This window comes from Orcinus orca, chromosome 1, assembly GCF_937001465.1.
Source record: "Orcinus orca chromosome 1, mOrcOrc1.1, whole genome shotgun sequence".
In the NCBI taxonomy this organism is placed as follows: Eukaryota; Metazoa; Chordata; class Mammalia; order Artiodactyla; family Delphinidae; genus Orcinus; species Orcinus orca.
Genome location: NC_064559.1, coordinates 46,481,885 through 46,500,071, shown reverse-complemented (window position 1 = coordinate 46,500,071; position 18,187 = coordinate 46,481,885). Strand labels below are relative to the sequence as shown.

General features: G+C 38.8%; 2 protein-coding genes across 14 annotated transcripts in view; one reads left to right on the top strand and one right to left on the bottom strand.

Annotated features, from left to right (window-relative positions):
* The window catches only part of TRMT1L (tRNA methyltransferase 1 like), a 36,140-nt gene extending 34,489 nt beyond the window's left edge, over nt 1-1,651 (bottom strand). For 4 of the 8 annotated variants that reach the window (XM_033437982.2, XM_033437983.2, XM_033437984.2 and 1 more), the window contains exon 1: nt 1,151-1,645. In XM_033437982.2, the coding sequence (XP_033293873.1) occupies nt 1,151-1,394 (244 nt within the window). In that variant the 5' untranslated portion in view covers nt 1,395-1,645. The other 4 variants (XM_033437985.2, XM_004275228.4, XM_033437986.2 and 1 more) reach the window with 3 other exon arrangements.
* A 165-nt stretch (nt 1,652-1,816) lies between these two features.
* SWT1 (SWT1 RNA endoribonuclease homolog) overlaps nt 1,817-18,187 on the top strand; it is a 96,444-nt gene continuing 80,073 nt past the window's right edge. For 3 of the 6 annotated variants that reach the window (XM_033437976.2, XM_033437978.2, XM_033437975.2), the window contains exons 1-6: nt 1,817-1,969; nt 5,030-5,131; nt 6,608-6,691; nt 7,880-7,938; nt 13,080-13,818; nt 17,628-17,687. In XM_033437976.2, coding sequence (XP_033293867.1) covers nt 5,039-5,131; nt 6,608-6,691; nt 7,880-7,938; nt 13,080-13,818; nt 17,628-17,687 — 1,035 coding nt within the window. In that variant the 5' untranslated portion in view covers nt 1,817-1,969; nt 5,030-5,038. Of the gene's footprint in view, nt 1,970-2,008; nt 2,629-5,029; nt 5,132-6,607; nt 6,692-7,879; nt 7,939-13,079; nt 13,819-17,627; nt 17,688-18,187 lie in introns of those variants that run through there. The other 3 variants (XM_004275230.4, XM_033437980.2, XM_033437979.2) reach the window with 3 other exon arrangements.

The window sequence follows — 18,187 nt, the reverse complement described above, 5'->3', positions numbered from 1 at the left end:
TACCTTACTCAGGAGAGTGTTCCTCCTCCTCCCCCATTGTAGTTGTGGACGAAGAAACAACTGGCCTTATTTTGCACCTACTAGCTCTGATCTTCTGTGATAAGGAGGGGCCTACCAGAGGCCTGCTGACTTTGTCTTTTCTGTGATCTGCCCTACTCTTAAATCTACTATAACAATTTATATGTTGTTTTAAAATTGTAAAATAATTCTATTAGATTATAACTGTCCAAATGTTTTATAAATATTAATCTCACAAGTGGCTTAGAAGTAGGAAAGACAACGAATTAATTTAAGATATTTTGTTATGATTCAGAAAGAGTATAAAGGTCAATTTTGGGACTAAATTTTTTAAGAAAACTTTCTTAGACCTAACATTTCAAAATGTTCAGAAAATTCCTAAGAAAGTGTTACTTATCAATCTTTTAAATTCCTTTATGGTCCAATAAATCATCACTTAGAAAACATGCAAGCATATTCAGAAGCACAATAATACGGGCTATTAATTTTCAACAGCTGACTTCTGACGGAAAAACGTACAAAATTCAATTGGTATTTATGTCTGAGGGAAAACACCTGTAATTTAGCCGACTCTTTCTTAAACTGTTCATCAGCCTCAAATTCTTTTTGGAAGCAAGCTGCTAAAGAAAATGAAATAATGAGAAAAACCCATCTCTTGTCTCTGTCGAGGCACAAAAGCTAATTGACAGCAACGGTTGCTAAATCTTGGCAGTTAGCATCTACTACAGTAAACAGGTTGCCTCGGTTACTCTATCATATTTTAAAGGACTTAGCGAACCATGGCAGACGGGGCTGAGAGGGAAACTACCAAATTAGGTGTAACTTCTGATTTTTGTACCAAAAAGACTCCCTTTAACGAAGAAGCCCACAACCTCATTATTTCCTTCTATCTGCAGCACACCTGGCCTCCACAGATCCTTCACTGTGAGGTCCCCAAGGTTTGTGGAGATGCCTTCCCCCATCCTACACCCGTTTTACCCGCTATACGGGTTCCTCCTTCCTCCCCCCATTTCTCTAAAACTGCCTTTCCCCATAAAAACCATCCCAGGGGAGAAGGGCCTCCCCTACTCCCCAGCAAGGCGCACTTTCTCGCTTCTCCTGCGGCAGACAGATCTGGGCCTCCTGCACTTACTGCTTTCAGCCTCATCAGGGGCAGAGGCTAGGGACGGGGACAGGGTCGGAGCCTGGGCCAGGGCAGGGGCTGGGACTGGAGCCGAGGCCGGAGTCGGGGCCGAGGCCGGAGCCGAATCCGGGGCCGGAGCTGGGACCCGAGCCGAGTCCGGGGCCGGGGTCGGGACCTGGACCTGGGCCACTTCCACCTCCTCCTCCTCCTCCTTCTCCTGGGGCAGCAGCTCCTCCTCCGCCATATTCTCCATAGTTACCGCCTCCGTGCCAGGCCCGACCGGGGACCAGGAGGGGCTCACGGCGGGGTGAGACAACTGGCGTGAAAGCCCAGAGGGCCGGATCCGAGGAGTGGGGAAGCAAATGGGGAGGGCGGGATGCGTGCAACAGACAAAAGACGAAGAACCAGTGACCAAATCCAGTCAGCAGAAAAATAAAAAGCAACAGACAGCGATTCTCGGTCCCATCCGCTTCCTTTTCCCCGAGACGTTACGACGCCAGCCCAGACTGCGCAGGAGCGGGCTGGGGACGCCGTCCAATGAGGTCAGAGAGTTCCATTTCCGCGGTGCGTCTCCGTCCCAGGCGTCAACCACGGAATCCAGCCAAAACTACAGTACCCAGGGTGCACCGCGCCGCACGGGGGGCGGGGCCGGAGTTCCAAGTTCTCAGAGGAAGTGAACGCAAAGCTAAACGAACGCTCGGGAGCGATCGAGCGGTACCCTGCCTCTGGGCGCAGAACTACATTTCCCAGCGGGCATCGGGGCTCGGGGTCCCTTTCCCTTGGCCCGGGAGTCCGGAGTCGCCACCGGCGGGAGCGCTGGTGAATAAGGTAGGGAGCTGGGGCGGGGTGTGGGGGGAATCGTTGACGTTACGCTGGGCAGGCTCCGCGCCTCACTCCGGTACCGTAGCGGGCGGCCGGCGGGACGGACGGAGGATTCCGGGTCCCTTCGAGCCTGGGCTGGGCGACTCTGGGGGCGGTCCCGGGGTTGAGCCTGCTCTGTGGAGGGTGGGGTTCTGGCCCGGCCCTTCCTCTGGGGCTGCCTCTCGCCCCGGCTAGGGTGAGGTCTGTTAGTACGCGAGCCCGTGGGCCTAGGCGGTTTACAGGACGCTGACAGGCTCGCCTGTCAGTCGGGTGTCTGCTCCTTATTTCGCACCTTCACGCACACCGTGACCCGAACACTCTTTTCCTTTTGTTTTTATTTTTGCCCTAACCCACGTATTCCCAGTATCAGCGCTGCGCCGTGGCTGTAAGATTCCTGCGGATAGGGAATTTGGCGGGGTGGGGGCGGGGGGAGTGCCCTGCGCTTATATTTAGGCTGTTAATACCCAAAGCTCGTTAATATGTTGAGCTTCGGGGCACTTGACTGATGGGATTCACATTCCTCAAGGCGTATGCAAGTGAGTTCCCCGGCCCCCGTACTTCTCTTGCCTTTACTCTCTGAGACATCCTGAAGAAGGTATCTACAGAGTTTGGAAGAATCATATTAAGTGAGTATATTACTTATCTGTTGCTGCCTAAGTTACCTCAAAACTTAGTGGCATAAAACAACAAAAACATTTATTACCTCACAGTTTGTATGGGTCAGGAATTCAGAAATGGCTTTCTGGTTGTATCTGGCACTGGGTCTCATGAGACTGCAGTGAAGATACCGACCAGGGATGCTGCCACGTGAAGGCTTGCTTAGGGCTGCAGGATCAGCTTCAAAGGTGGCTCATTCACATGCCTGGCAGTCAATTCATTTTTGGCAAGAGGTCTCAGTTCTTCCTTGGTGGCCTTCTCTTTGGGTTACTTGAATGTCCTCATGATATGGTAGTGAACAATTCAAGATAGAGAGTAAGGCAGAAGCCACAATGTCATTAGACCTAGCCACATACTACCATATAGCAATATCCTGTTGGTTACGTGGGTTGTCTTTATTTATTGTGAGAGGGGGCTACATAAGACTGTAATTACCAGGTAGCAGAGATCATCAGGAGCCATTCTGGAGACTGGCCGGCACAGGAAGTCTCCCCTCATTTAGTTTGTATTCTGATTTCCATAGAATCAATATGAATTTCACACTAATATGAGTATAAAACATTTGTCAGGGCTTCCCTGGTGGCGCAGTGGTTGAGAGTCCGCCTGCCGATGCAGGGGACACGGGTTTGTGCCCCGGTCCGGGAAGATCCCACATGCCGCGGAGTAACTAGGCCCATGAGCCGTGGCCGCTGAGCCTGCGCGTCCGGAGCCTGTGCTCCACAATGGGAGAGGCCACAACAGTGAGAGGCCTGCGTACCACAAAAAAAAAAAAAAAAACATTTGTCATAGTACACATATGGGTGTTTTTCCTTTGATAGTCCACTATCTGCAGTGTTTTTTTTCAATTTGTCTTATGGGTAACAGGTTCAATTGTGTTCTTTTTGTATTCACAGCACAATGTGAATGGGTTTAAATTGTAAACGGTAACATAACCAGTCCATTGCCTCTAAGCAGTTTATCTCATGGAAGTTATTATTTTTCATTATGCCTTCTCCCGCTTCACCCCCCGCCAAGCCCCCCATGGAATGGGGTCCTCGGAACAAGAAAGAGAAATGAAGATTATTCTTCTAATCTGAAAGCTCAACTGTGAATTCAATTATTGCCATAAATTATCTTACAAAGCAAAATTTCTGGGTAATTTAGAATTTGTTCGTAGAAGTTTACGTTGGCTACTCTTTTATTAATTTTTATTATTATTAGATTTCTGTTAGCTATCAGCATTTTTATTCTTTCTTCCATAATCATCAAAACATTCTAAAAGTTTGATTTAGTGTAATTGATCATTCTTTTTTAGAACTTCACTTAGTGTCATCGTGATTGACCAGGAGTAGTTGCAATTGCTTGGTTTCTAGTCTTTGTTATGTTCATAGTGTCTATACATATCACTGCCAGCAATAAACTCTCCTTTGGACTTTGCTTCTGGACCCCTTTTACATCCTCTTGCCCCAGCAAACCTGGTGATATTCCCAGTCTCTGGCCTCTACGTTCCAGTGCAGGATGGTTGTATACACTATCTTGAGAGTGTTTATGACCATAAGGAATGACTATGTTTGTGTGTTTGTTTGTTTGTTTTCCTATCAGTAACTAACAGTATAGACTTGATCCAGAACAGGGCTGGAAAAGTGAGACTGGGATGGGAAGTGGACAGAGGGACTGGATCAGCAAGAGTTGGAAGTGGCTCAGAATGAACAATGAATATTCTGGGGAAGAAAAATTCACTCATTCATTCACTCAGCAGACATTTGTGAACACCTCAGTTTTCAATACAGCATATTCTTCAAGAAGCTCAGGGTCTAGAAGAAAGACAACCACGTAAGCCAGTATTTGTTAAGACCCTGCTGTGTACTATCCTGTACAAGGTATCTTTACATCCATAGCTTCATCTGAGTTCTTCAAAAACCTTCTCGGATGAGTTATCTCTATATTACATATAATGAAACTAGGGCTCAAAAAACGTATGTATTTTGCCTGAAGTCGCACTCAGTGAGTGATGGAGGGTGTGTTGGGAAAATGAAGACTTTTGACTAGTTGGTTTTGAGGTATATATAGGTGGGGCAAAATACAGCAGTCTGGCAGGCAGTTGAAAATGGTGTTGTGATGCTTGAGAGAGAAATCAGGGCTAAACGCATAGTTTTGAGAGTCATTCCTAAAAAGGTAATAGATGAAGCTGGAGGAGGGGAACAGATCATTATGAGGGAGAATATAAGTAAAATAAAGTGGAACAATGAGAGAATCCTGTCACCTTGAGAATGGGTAAAATATGGAAATTATTTTGTAAAACTCCAGTCTTTAAGGAACTGAAAAAAATAATTTCTAATGTTTTTGTTGTGGCAGTGGTAAAACATAATGTGCTTTTGATATTTATTTTAGCTTTTCAAAATGTCCAGCAAAGAATCTTACGGAAAAAAAGAGAAATCTCTGAGAAAAGGCACTGCCCCATCACCCAATGTTGATGAAGAAGTAAGAATTCTGGTTTGTTGCCCTAAAGATACCCTTTTTTACAGTTTATTTTTGTGTAATGAAAAATATACACCTCAGTTTTAAAATGAGATATGTAAATATTTTGTTCTTCCCTTCTGACCCAGGAAAAGTCACTTGTTATTCTCATTCTTTACTTGCATTATTTTATTTATTCCTCACAGCTCTATGAGGTAGGTACTGTTTTTATCCCAATTATACAGAGGAAGAAACTGAGGCTTGGCGGTGTCCTTTGTGCTTCCTTCTCATCTTCTTAAACTATAATCTTTCAAGTGCCCAGCCTCAGTTCTCGCAGCGTAGTAAACTTCAATAACATTCTTTCAGTTGCTTGGGCCGGAACCCTGGTCATCATGCTCTACCTGCATCCCATCTATCAGCAAATTCTAACAGCAGAGTCTGAGTCCCGCCTCTACTTCTATCACCATGATCCAGGCAATCAACTTGCTTTCCTAGGTTATTTCAGTAGTTTCTAAATTGATCTCCCTGCTTCCGCCTTTGCCTTCTTGTGTTCTTGACTTAACAGCAGAGTGATCCTATTAAACTGTAAGATCATGTCACTCCTCTGCTCAATATTTTCTGATGGTTTTTCGCTTCAGAGAAAAAGCTGAAGTCCTTGCTGGGGCTGACAAAGTGAACTACTCTCCCCATCTCATCTCCATTACATTCTCTCTTTGCTTTCTCCACTTCTTGGCTTCCTTGTTGTTGTTCCAATAAGCCAGGCACATTCCTGCCTCAGGGACTTTGTGCTTGCTGTTACTCCCTTTAAACTGAAAAATTTTCCCTAGATATCCACAGGGTTTGTTCCTTCATTTCTTTAGGTCTCTATTCAGATGTCAGCTTACCAGTGGGGCCTTTTTTGACTACTCTGTTTAAAATTGCAACTGCCTCACCCTTGCCTGTCAGCCCTTCCTGACCCCTTTCTCTGCTTTATTTTTTTTCCCATAGCATCATCTGACACACTAAATATATTATTTGCTTATTTGTAAATACCTGCACTAGTTTTTAACCTCCATGAGGGCAGGGACTTTTATTGTTTTTTCATTAATCTGTCCTCACTGTCTAGAAGAATGTCTTTGACACATGGTAGGTACTCAAAATATGTTTGTCCTGGGTCTATTGAATTCAGGATCCACTGAAAAATAACTGGATATATGGTTTTGCTTTGTAGAAGATGGAATTCCACCATGGCAGTGCCACTTCTCAATGTCCTTGTCTGAGTCGTCTGCAGCCTTCTGCTGTAGCACCTGTATCCCATCTCATCCCTAGTTCAAGAGCGCCTACATCTTCTGATTTCTAGTTGGGTCTTTCTTCCTCTTACCAATGTTTGTATGCCCTTAAACATTGTTCTCCTCTGAAATTTATTATTAATGTAGAAAGAATCTTGATTTATAGTAAGTGGTGAAATAATGCTCTCTTATGCTGTGCTTTATTTTGTGCTTTTCTTTCCTTTTTTCCAAATGGCATTCTTAGGATAAGAAAGAGAAAAAAACCTCAGCAAATTCTACTAGTTCACCTTGTTCTGTAATATCAGTTTCAACAGAGAAGAGAAAACTGGTGAGTGTTTAGCTACTGTAACTAACTCTAAAAATTATTTATATTTAAGTTTGAATGTGCAGTTAGAAGGTTTATGATATAAATTCCCCCACTACTTTTCCATTAATTTTTTTCTTTATATTATTCTTACTTTTGATAGCTGATAGACAGAAAACGAGTTTTTTCTTTCTGCTGCTCACTAAAAAGCGTTTATCAAGTTCTTTGTTTCTTTGTGCTAATAGACCCTATTATGTGGGATTAGACAGCATGAATATAAATTTAGACAGCTTTTAGGTCTTTCCCCATATATGGTTATATTTCTCTTTACAATTTCATTTTGAGATAGCCAAGGCACATACAGTGTTTGCATTTTCAGATGCAGAAATAGAGATCCAGAAAGTTAAGTGATTTGTCAAAGGACACATAATTATTTGCAGCAACAGAGCCAAGTCCAGATTTCTTTCCACTGTCTCACAAGTAATTTGAAACAGTGACAGCAGACCAAACACATTAACCTAGTACATGGGTGGTTGTGAAGTACTCAGCATATTCAAGTGGGAGTTAGGTGTATATCAGGAGAGCTACACAGTTGTTGTAGGTAATAAGAGAAGGTAGTTGTGAAAGTTCCATGAATGCAGAATTGGGTTTTTAAGAATTTGTTTTCACATAATGAAACTGCTGTTGCAATTTATTCTTGCTTTATTAAACTTCTTAAAACACTGATTTCATCTTTTTACAACTTACTGTTTATTGTCCTGCTTTGATACTTATGTCCTTTATATTAGGTTATTTGTACATATCCTTCTACTTCTTTCTACTTTATCCTTTTGCTGTACTCTGAACTCTTTAGGACAGGGACTATACCCTCTTTCTCTATTATTTTTCTTGTGCCTAGCTCTTGTACCCAGAATACATAGAGAGACAGGGGGGTCGAATAGAGAGGGTAGACAGATCTGGTTTCAGATCACGGCTCTGCTACTAACTTGGTCTGTGATGTTGAGGATATTTTTGCTCTGTTTGAGCCTTGGGTACTTTATCTGTAAAATGGAGATGATAATAATAACTGTCTCACAAGATTATTGGAAAGATTTATTAAATTATTGTGTCAACCTATTCACTAACACATAGGTATGGAAAAAATACCATCTCCCAATCTCCTTCCCCAGTGCACAATTTATATTTCCTAAATGATATCTTTTTTTCTTTCAGAAATCAGATGATACAGATATTCTGTACTGTAATGTAAAAAGAAGACAAGAACTGAAAAGGTAAGTTTTCTCTTTTTCTTGATATATTTTCACTTTTTTTTAGCTTTGAATTGTGAGACTAAATACTTAGATTCGCAAAATCCTTTATTTAGTTTAGTACTGTTTTGCATGCAAATATTTATAGCTAAATCACAGATTATGGTTAATTTTCTTAATATTTGTATAAATTTAAGAAAAAGTTGAGTGAAATGAAAAGTCTATCAGAATTCTATGCTATGTAAATACTACTTTCAAATAAAATGTAAATTTTTATCTCAAATAATTTGATTTTGATGCACCCTTATAAGATATATAACTTCATTATATATAGTAATGGAAGGGGTTATGAGGCTGATTTAATAATTTTGGATAAATTATCTTTGCATATTACCCACGAAGAGAATATGTAACTTATTGAATTGGTAAGGGTCTAAAACCACGTTAATTAAAAACAGGTTATGGCTACAACTAGAGAACTTGGGGAATAGTGTTAGAAATAATGGAGATTATTTCTCCTTAGTTTTCTGTGTTCTTTGGATAAAAAATTCAGAGAATTTTGTGGTGAAGGAATTCTTGCCACTAATGGGGGTAAATAAGTATAAAAAGTATAATGCATGATAAAAGTTGGTAAGATCAAAGTTTCTCTGAAAATAAGGAGTTACAGGAAAACAATTAAAGTGGCATTAAATCTATGAATAAAACTTTTGCTTCCCTGACAAGCTCAGTTAATGTTTGCTAAAATCAAAAAATCCAGCTTGCCTCTGACTCTTTTTCAGTTTTTCTTTTGAATCATCTTCTTTTTTTTTGTGAATCTTCGTCTCTATATTATTATCTGTTGAAGTATACTCTGTCACAGATTTCATGTTATGTTGACTATCACTTTCTAAATTTTTCAGATTTTTAATGCCTTTTGTACTAGTATCTGGTTTTTTAAAAAAATTTTAAGTTTGAAAACACTGCCTGATTTTTCACTAGTTACCTTTTGCTTAAGAACACATTTTCTAGCCTTGATTTTATATCCATGTATAGGAGTGTAAATGGAGTTCTGATCTATATACTCAATCCCCTTGGACTTATTCATATAGTCTCTGGGAAGAGGAAAAAATAATGTTGAGTTATTTTGAGAATAGGATCAAAATTATTCTAAGGATGCAATGAAGTTCAACTTGGCGTCAGTATTTACTCAAAATCTGCTACTTGGCTTCAGCCCTTGCATCACTGAATAGTTGAATGTCTTATTCAATGACATTTCTGTATCTCTGAACCCAAGTGTGATCAATGACCATGCTATTGTTGAGTTATTACCATATCTAATCAGGGTAACAATATGAGTAACATGAACAGTGCAAAGCATCTAGATTTATTGTTAATCTCTGATTATTTACTTTCAGATGTTGGTGAGTAGTTTAGATGTAACTCGTAGTGAAATTTTCTTTTGTCAAAGACAAGTATACAGCATACAATATACTTCAGAATGACCTTGTCGTGCATTTAAACAATGTGATATATATTTGAAACGTTGATTGGACAAAAGAAAGCTGTAATACCGTGCTTAGTAGATATCAATATCAGTAATGCGGGATTTCTCATGACCATTGGTTGCTTGCAGAGAAAATGATTCATTTGAGATTGTGTTTACTTCCTGGAGTAGTAAACAAACTTATTTGCCTTAAGGTTATAAATATTTCTTTATGATACATGGCATCTTCCGAAAAGATCTCCCTATTCAACTACAGGAAAGGTCCCGAAATTGATGTGCAGACATTGAAAGCTGAGATGTAGGTGGAAAATCAGAGAGAATTTTGTCATGCTGAAAGCCAGTTACATTGTATTGTTACCACAATTCCAGATCCTTGGTTGAATTTATTAGCAATAAAAATATAAGCAAAGGCAGCAGTCTCTTGAAAATATTCAGAAAGCATTTCGTCAGGTTGCACACAGTTTGTGGGATTTCTTCAATAAAAATTGCATCATAACCATTGGCCAAATCTTTAAGTCTAGGAGTTGAAAAGGAGATAAGTTTTATCTCAGTTAGTATTAGAGAGATGGTACTATTGCCATCAGCAGTACCCATTATTGGCAGAATTAATCAAAAAGTACTTTATTCTTCATTTGACCTAAGTTGAAAGTAAGTATGTGATTTAATATCCTAAATGTGCATTATGATGGCTAATGGAGTAATCTAGCCACTGGTAATGTTGAGCAATTATTTTTCTTGCTGTATATCATGTTTTAAAACATTGGTTACTAAATTTTGGGACTTCCCTGGTGGTCCAGTGGCTAAAACTCCATGCTTCCACTGCAGGGGACATGGGTTCGATCCCTGGTCGGGGAACTAAGACCCCACATGCTGCATGGCATGGCCAAAAAAATTAAAATAAAACCTTGCTTACTAAATTTTAAAATAATCTAATTATAACAATTAAATTTTTGACAAGATTTCACATTTATTTTTGTATCACAAGAGTTCAATCTAGGATGGTGATATTTAGCTTCAGCTGATACTGAGTTTATGCTTAAGTCATTCATAAAAAATAAGTATTTGCTATATGTCTAACATGTCTAAAAAGATCTCAGAACTTTAGTATTTTGGGTTGCAAATATACAACTACATTATCACAATATAGCATTTTGCAAAACTAGTTGATAAGAGGTAACTTCTAAGATTTAATTTTGTTGGTCTTTTAAAAGGTATTATAATGTTGAGTTTTTATTAATTATGACCATATGGACCATGGTGCATAGATTGCTGTGATATATGCAGTACAGGGCCGTTGTGAAGAAAAAAATAAAATAGGAATTTTAAACTGCTCAGAAAACTACAGGGTCCTGTTAAAATTTTTCTTTTGTTTGTTGTTTTTCTGATTTTTCTTTAATGCAGTTGATGTCTTATATGATATACTATTAAGTGTCAAGCTAGGGTCCTATTAAAGTTTTGTTTTATTGCTACTTATTAACAGATAAATAATGTTAGGCAGTCTTTTTGTAGAAAGAGATAGTAAAGAATGTAAAACCAGATGAAGACCCAGGTGAAACTCCTATAGAAACTCTGAGATGTTTATAGTTTGCTCTTGCATAATTAATTATTTGAAAGGTCACTTATTTACCATCTCTTTCTCCCCTGCTGGACGGTAAATTAATTGCGGGTACGGACTGTATTTGTTATGTCCTCCGCTGCCTCCCAGTGCCCGGCAGAGTGACAGGTACTTAAAAGGCACTTAAGGATTTACTGATATAAATTAATGGATTGTGGTTCCTCGAATTTTTTTCCCCTTTCTTTCTGACTACAAAGTAGTATCTAGTTTTATTAAGCAGGAAAATGTTATCACTTCTAGCTATTGCTGCTTCTAAAACTTTTTAGCACATTTCTTTCTAGCTTTTTTACTATGCTAGAAAACTGTTGAGACCACATTATGTATAGAGATTTGTACCCTACTTGTTCTCTGCTTAATATTATATCAATATGTTTCGTTATGTCATTGAAAACTTTTCATAAACGTCATTTGAAATGGCTGTGACACTCTATCATATTCGCTAGAATGACATGTTTTTTAGTCATTTCAAAAATTTTAGCATTTATCTCGTACCTGATTTTTTCCTCTTATAAATAGCCCTGAATTGAATATCTTGCTGTTATTATTTTTTAGTCCATTTCTGCTTTTTTTCCTCCTTTGTATAGAATTTCTAAAGTGCGAATTACTAAGAAGTCAAAGGATAAGAACATTTTTAGAATTCTTAATTATATTGTCAGATTCCTTTGTGTAACTGTTAAATCATTTTGCATTTCCACTAGCAACATATGAGAGGGTCCATTTTACAATTTCTTGCTGGTGTTTAATGTTATTTAAAAATCTTTGCTAATTTGATAGAAGAAAATGGTATGTTGTAATTAGCATGTCTGTGACTTCTAGGGAAGTCAGACTTTTTTCCCCAAAGTGTATATTAGCTATTCCCTTTTTCTCTTTCATTAATTTTCTGTTTATGCCTTATTCTAGAGTCTTAGTACTTTATTTTTTGAATTTTATTTTATTTTTTTATACAGCAGGTTCTTATTAGTTATCCATTTTATACATACTAATGTATATATGTCAATCCCAATCTCCCAATTCATCCCACCACTACCCCTGCCCCACCACTTTCCCCCCTTGGTGTCCATATGTTTGTTTAGAGTCTTAGTACTTTTTTTTTTTTTTTTGCGGTACACGGGCCTCTCACTGTTGTGGCCTCTCCCATTGCGGAGCACAGGTTCCGGACGCACAGGCTCAGTGGCCATGGCTCACGGTCCTAGCTGCTCCGCAGCATGTGGGATCTTCCCAGACTGGGGCACGAACCCGTGTCCCCTGCATCGGCAGGCGGACTCTCAACCACTGCGCCACCAGGGAAGCCCTTAGTACTTTTTTTTTTTTTTTTTTTTTTTGCGGTACCGGGCCTCTCACCGCTGCGGCCCCTCCTGCCTCAGAGCACAGGCTCCAGACGCGCAGGCTCAGCGGCCATGGCTCACGGGCCCAGCCGCTCCGCGGCATGTGGGATCTTCCCGGACCGGGGCACGAACCCGTGTCCCCTGCATTGGCAGGCAGACTCTCAACCACTGCGCCACCAGGGAAGCCCCCTTAGTACTTTTGATGAGCTTTTTATTTACTAAGGCTAATAAGCTGTCACATATGTAGTAAATACCATTTCCAAGTTATTTTAATTTTATTATTTTTTAATATGCTAAAGTTTTAAAGTAAATAGTCATTTATGTTTACTGTTTTCCTTTGTGATTTTTCCCACTGCTATTAAGTTTAGGAAGTTCTCTATTAAGAAATCAGATAAATATTCCCTTTTTCCCCTGTGGTTTTTAAGTATTTAATATGAAGTAGAGCAGTTATGGAAATAATAATTATTTTGCACTTAAGTGTTTAATCTGTTTGAAATTATACCATCTGGTATTATATAAAGCTGTACGTTTGTGGGGTTTTTTCCAAATAGCAAACCAGTTCTTCCAATAACCGTTTGTTGAGTAATCCTTTCCACTTCATTCTTAATGTAGCCATTTCTTACTTTTTATGAAGTTCCTATCAGGCCAGTTCTTTCACTTCCTCACTAAAATGATACAGTGCACTATTACATATTATCAGGTACAATTGTAATGTAACCTAGTTTTCTGTGCTGCTTTACAGACTGAATGTAGAAACTGACACTCCAAGAAAGAGACCAAAAATTAGTTCTTCATCCCAAGGACTTGTTAAACTCCAAGAAACATCATACTCAAATGATAATCAAATTATTTCTCAGAGTCCTTCTTCAAATGGAACTAAAAATGGTATAAGTAAATGTGTAGATTTTAAAGTTAAAGATATTAAATTGACAAATGTTAAGAGTGAGCTGGACCATGGAATTAAAAACTTTAGCAGTCCTAAGATTGCCAAAGATGTGAGACCTAAAGCTGAAGGCCAGGCAAGTGAAAAAAAATGGCCTCATCTACTTGCTCAGAGGAAGAAGATGAAGGAACTCAAGAAAGAAAGGTACAATAAATTTAGAGACAGTTCTGAAAAATATGTTTTGGAGAAATGCAAGAGAATCCAATTTTCTCAGGATTATAAGTCCAACAAGATAATTAAGGAACCCCTCGAATCTAGAAGAAGAATGATCAATTTCAAAATCCTAGGAGAATCCTGTGAAACCCTTCAGAAGCTTGTAGAAGAAGATGTCTTCAGTTTAGATTCTAACACGTTAAAGACCAAGCAGGAGAAAAAAGAATGCCTGGAAGGCTCCCAGTTTTCGTTAAATTTGACAAGGCACAAAAGTGAACATTTATTTTCAGATTCCACATATAAGCAGACTGTTCGTGAGTGGGAAGGAAAATATCATGAGCATCAAAGAAGTAATGATTCAAGTTCTAGTGAAAACCTAACCAAGGTAAGGTAGTGCAAAATGAATATAGGCTTTAGCAAAGAGTTTTAATGTACTTAGGTTTGTGTTGTTTCTATTATAGATAATGATCATAGCTGATTCTATTTAGTCAGGAAGATAATGTTGATTCTTTTATTTTACCACGATAATTCCAACTTCCTTAGGAGGCTATCCTGGCAAGTATCAAGGATCCAAAATAAGAGGGAATGTGTAAAAATATAGAAAGAAGCCATTATAGATTGTTCTATCAGAAAAGCACTGTGACAGTCTTAGGCTCTTCTCTAACTCCAGGAACTATAGAACATCCAGGGCTTATTATTCCAAATAGCTATTCGTTTAACAAATTTTTTTTTGAATGCCCTATATGCCAGGCACCACAATCACTGTCTTTCTTTTCAGAGACTTACTTAATATGAGGAGACACAGAAACAGCCACCTCAGGTCTGATCAGTACTTATCACCTAATATGGGAATACACAGCAGGGGATTAACATGGCCTTGGTGCACTGTGGAGGGATTAATTCAGGAAGGTTTACTGGAGGGGATAACAAGTAAACTGAGAACTGAGGATTGAATAGGAGTTATTCACGTGCAGACAAGATGGAGTGAGATGGGAGGAGCAGGGATGTTTCAGGCAAAGGGAACTGTGTGTACAGAGATCCAGGCTAGAAAGCTTGGCATATCTTGTTTTGCTTCTAAATTATGTAATAAGTCAGCATTTGTGGACTAATTTGAGAACCTAATTGCTACAGCCTTGTTTCTATGGCAAATAAAATTATTTATTGATACCTTTAAGACAACTTTTAGAACTTTGGAACTTCAGAAGTTCTGAAATTTAGAGACTGCTTAAAAACAGGTGGTGGTGGAGCCTACCTACTTTTAGGAATCAAGACTACAGAGTGTAGTATAAGATAACTTCCTTTGAAAAATGTAGGAATTGTAACTAGGGAGGCCAGAAGAGCTTGAGAGAGAGTACTCTTTGTTCACTGAACTTGAAGGAGTCCAAAGAAGGAAAGAATTGAGTTTGTTCTTTTTATTGCTTTCTTAAAGGAAAGCTAGAGTTTTCTTCTTGTGCTCTGTAACCAGTTCTGTAGAGTAGCATGCAAGCAAGGAATCTGAATTTTCCAGTATCAACATCTGAATCTGAAATTTCCAGTACAACATCTTTGTATCATTGTTTGGTGTTCCCCTCGTGCTGTACATCTGAGGAACAGTATGAGAAATCCCTGCACTGCATCTTACAGGTTTTTTTGCTCTCTGTGTAGAATTGCTACACACACCAAAAGAGGTACATAGCATGAATATTAAGTTGTAGGGGAAGCAATTTTTGCATGATTACTTTTCAGTTATTGGAATTAAAACTCTTTATATTCCCTTGATAGCAGTCTTATCTGACTCAAAGTCATGTAGACACAGGAGCAGCAAGTAAATATTGTTCTTATCTTGAATATATTATCTTTAGCATGTTATTGACAGTAGCTAATCATCTTAATATTATATTTGTTGTTTTGTTTTCCTCATATATTCCTCAGTAGATAATTATCTTCCTAAAATAATGAGTGTACTTTACAAAGAAATAACTGTATTTTCTGGATTTAGTAATCCTGTTATGCTTTCCTAGGAGAAAGTGACTTATTTTGTTTCTTAGGTTTTATCGTCCTTTGATACAGACCCTTCTCAGTTTGCACCATCCCCTCACCATTGCTAACTAATGTTCTAGAGATTTGTGGTTTATAGGCCACTTTTATAAGTGGTATCCCACTTAATTCTTATGAGTCTGTGGGGTAGAGATTCATCAGTTTATCAAACATTAATTAAAGATACCTATTATGTGTTAGGTTCTAGGCATTTAGAGATGAATAAGATGCTTTTTACCCTCAAGAAGTTCCCAGGGAGGTAGATTAGTAAACAAATACAATTGCAAATACAGTGAAGTAAATATTAGAGCCCTAGGAATTTGGCTGGTACTAGTATAAATTTGGGAGTGAGTTAAGGAAGGGCTTATTAAGGTGGAGGTTCTTAAGCTTGGTATTGAAAAATGTGTAGAGCAAAGAATAGAAGTGTTGTCCTGTCAGGGGAGAGGGCCAGTTGTGTAATGGCCCAGAGTTACGAAATTGCATGGCAAGAGCCTACGTGGGCACTTAAGTTGTTCATTTTGACTTGAGTTGTGTAGAGAATCTATAGAAGAGGAAGTTGGGGAGGAAGCGAGGGTCCAGAAAATGGATTTCTTTATCTCTCATGGGAAAGGTGGTTTTTTATCTTGTAGGTAGTACAGAGCCATTGAAATGTAGTCAGGGAAGCAGTATAATCAGGTTTTTAGTTTGGAATCACTCTAGCAGATAAAACCATTTATACCATCATTATTGTTATTCCCTTTTGTCATCTCTAGGGAAGGCTTTATCCAGGTCCATGTATTTAATAAAGCATGGTAGGGGAAGGCAAACATTTAACACCCACTAAGACTTTCTTTTATAATAAGGAGGAGGTTTTCCAGGACAACTGACACGAACTTTTCTGGATTTGGAGGTAACAGAAAATTTATTGAAATCACTGAAAGTGACCTGTGATCAACGAGAGTGAAGGGTAATAGTAAAAGAATGAAAAGACTTCAAATGTCACGAGTTTCAGGAAGTTCTATAATAATCTCTAGCTTGGTTGGCACTCCTTAGCTGAAAAGAACCTAAAGCTCTAGTGAGATTTAAAGTCAGGTAGAAAAGGCATTATAAAACCCAGGGTCATGGAATAGTAAAGCTATAATGGGCCTACGTGTGTGATGTATGTGGTGGTGTTGTATCCGGTGAAGATTGATGTTAGGTAGTTTGGGTAGAAGCTGAATTCCCAATAAAGCAACATATGATACACTTGTTTAAAGAGGGTCTGTAATTTTTATACAGTGTCTCGTAAAATACCTGTGAGTTTGGTGCTTGGAGAATTCTTAGAAGATGATTTCGTTTAGTAGTGGCTTTTGCTGAGTTCCTTGTCACCTGTATGTAGGGTTGAGTAAGTCTCATCCACTCACCAAAAGTGCCAGTGAAAAATTGAGATTTTCAATCTTTGCTAGGAGACAAAAAATAAAACACCCATAAATGATAACATTTTTCAGCTTTTCCTCCCTCAGCCATATAATAATCTTCAAGTTCCCTTTGTTTTGTCATGTCACTTTTATAAATGGCTTACTTACTCCTGGATAAAAATTTCCCACCACCGAAGGCCAGCTCTTTTTACCTTTGCCATGGTTGTTGTGTTTCTTAGGGTGACATGTTTTATCCTAGAATACGAGTATTTTTAGGAATGTATATATATAGATGAGTAAACCCTAAAGAATTTCTACTATGTTTCATAACTTAATAGAATGAGGCTTTTCTATTCTAGGGGCAATTTTTCATCTGGGGGCAGTTTTGCCTCTTAGGAGGGCATTTGGCAACTGACTTGATGGAGACATTTTTTTTTTTCAGTTCATTGTTTTTCTTTTTATTGTGACTGTTTAAGTATGTACCCCCAAACAACATAGTTTACTTGTCTTTAAACTGAAGTATAAATCCTTTTCTCTTCAACTCTATTTACAATCAGATTTTATCTCTATTACTCCACTGAAATTGCTTGGGCAAAGGAATGGAGACATTTTTGATTGTCAAGGTTGGGAGTGGGTAGATATCTAGTGGGTAGAGGGAAGAGATACTTCTAAACATCCTACAACGCATAGGATAGCCCCCAAAACAAAGAATTACCTGATCCCAAATGTCAGTAGTGCTAAGGTTGAAAAACCTTACTCTAGGTATATGCTTCGTAACTAATAAAATTACTTTTCATTTCAGAGTTTTGAAGCACCATGTTCTTCAGTGTCACTTGAAAGTATTCAAGATACAGATCAAGAGGTTACTGATATATTTATTTACTCTGAATATTTTTAATGAAATTAAGTCAAAGGGTTCCTATTTCAATAAAATATAATGAGTATAAAAACCTTGATAATATGAAAATAACAGTGATGTCACTGCCTAATTCAATACGTAAGTTTTTATGAAGCCATGAAAAACTGTTTGGAGAAGTATTTACATTTACTTTATCACCTTTTGGGCTTTTTTTCTAATAACCTCTAATCTGTTTTGACAGAGTATCTTTTTTTAAAAATTTATTTATTTATTTATTATTTTTGGCTGTGTTGGGTCTTCGTTTCTGTGCGAGGGCTTTCTCTAGTTGCAGCGAGCGGGGGCCACTCTTCATTGCGGTGCGCGGGTCTCTTGCTGTCGTGGCCTCTCTTGTTGCGGAGCACAGGCTCCAGATGCGCAGGCTCAGTAGTTGTGGCTCATGGGCCCACTTGCTCCACGGCATGTGGGATCTTCCCAGACCAGGGCTTGAACCCGTGTCCCCTGCA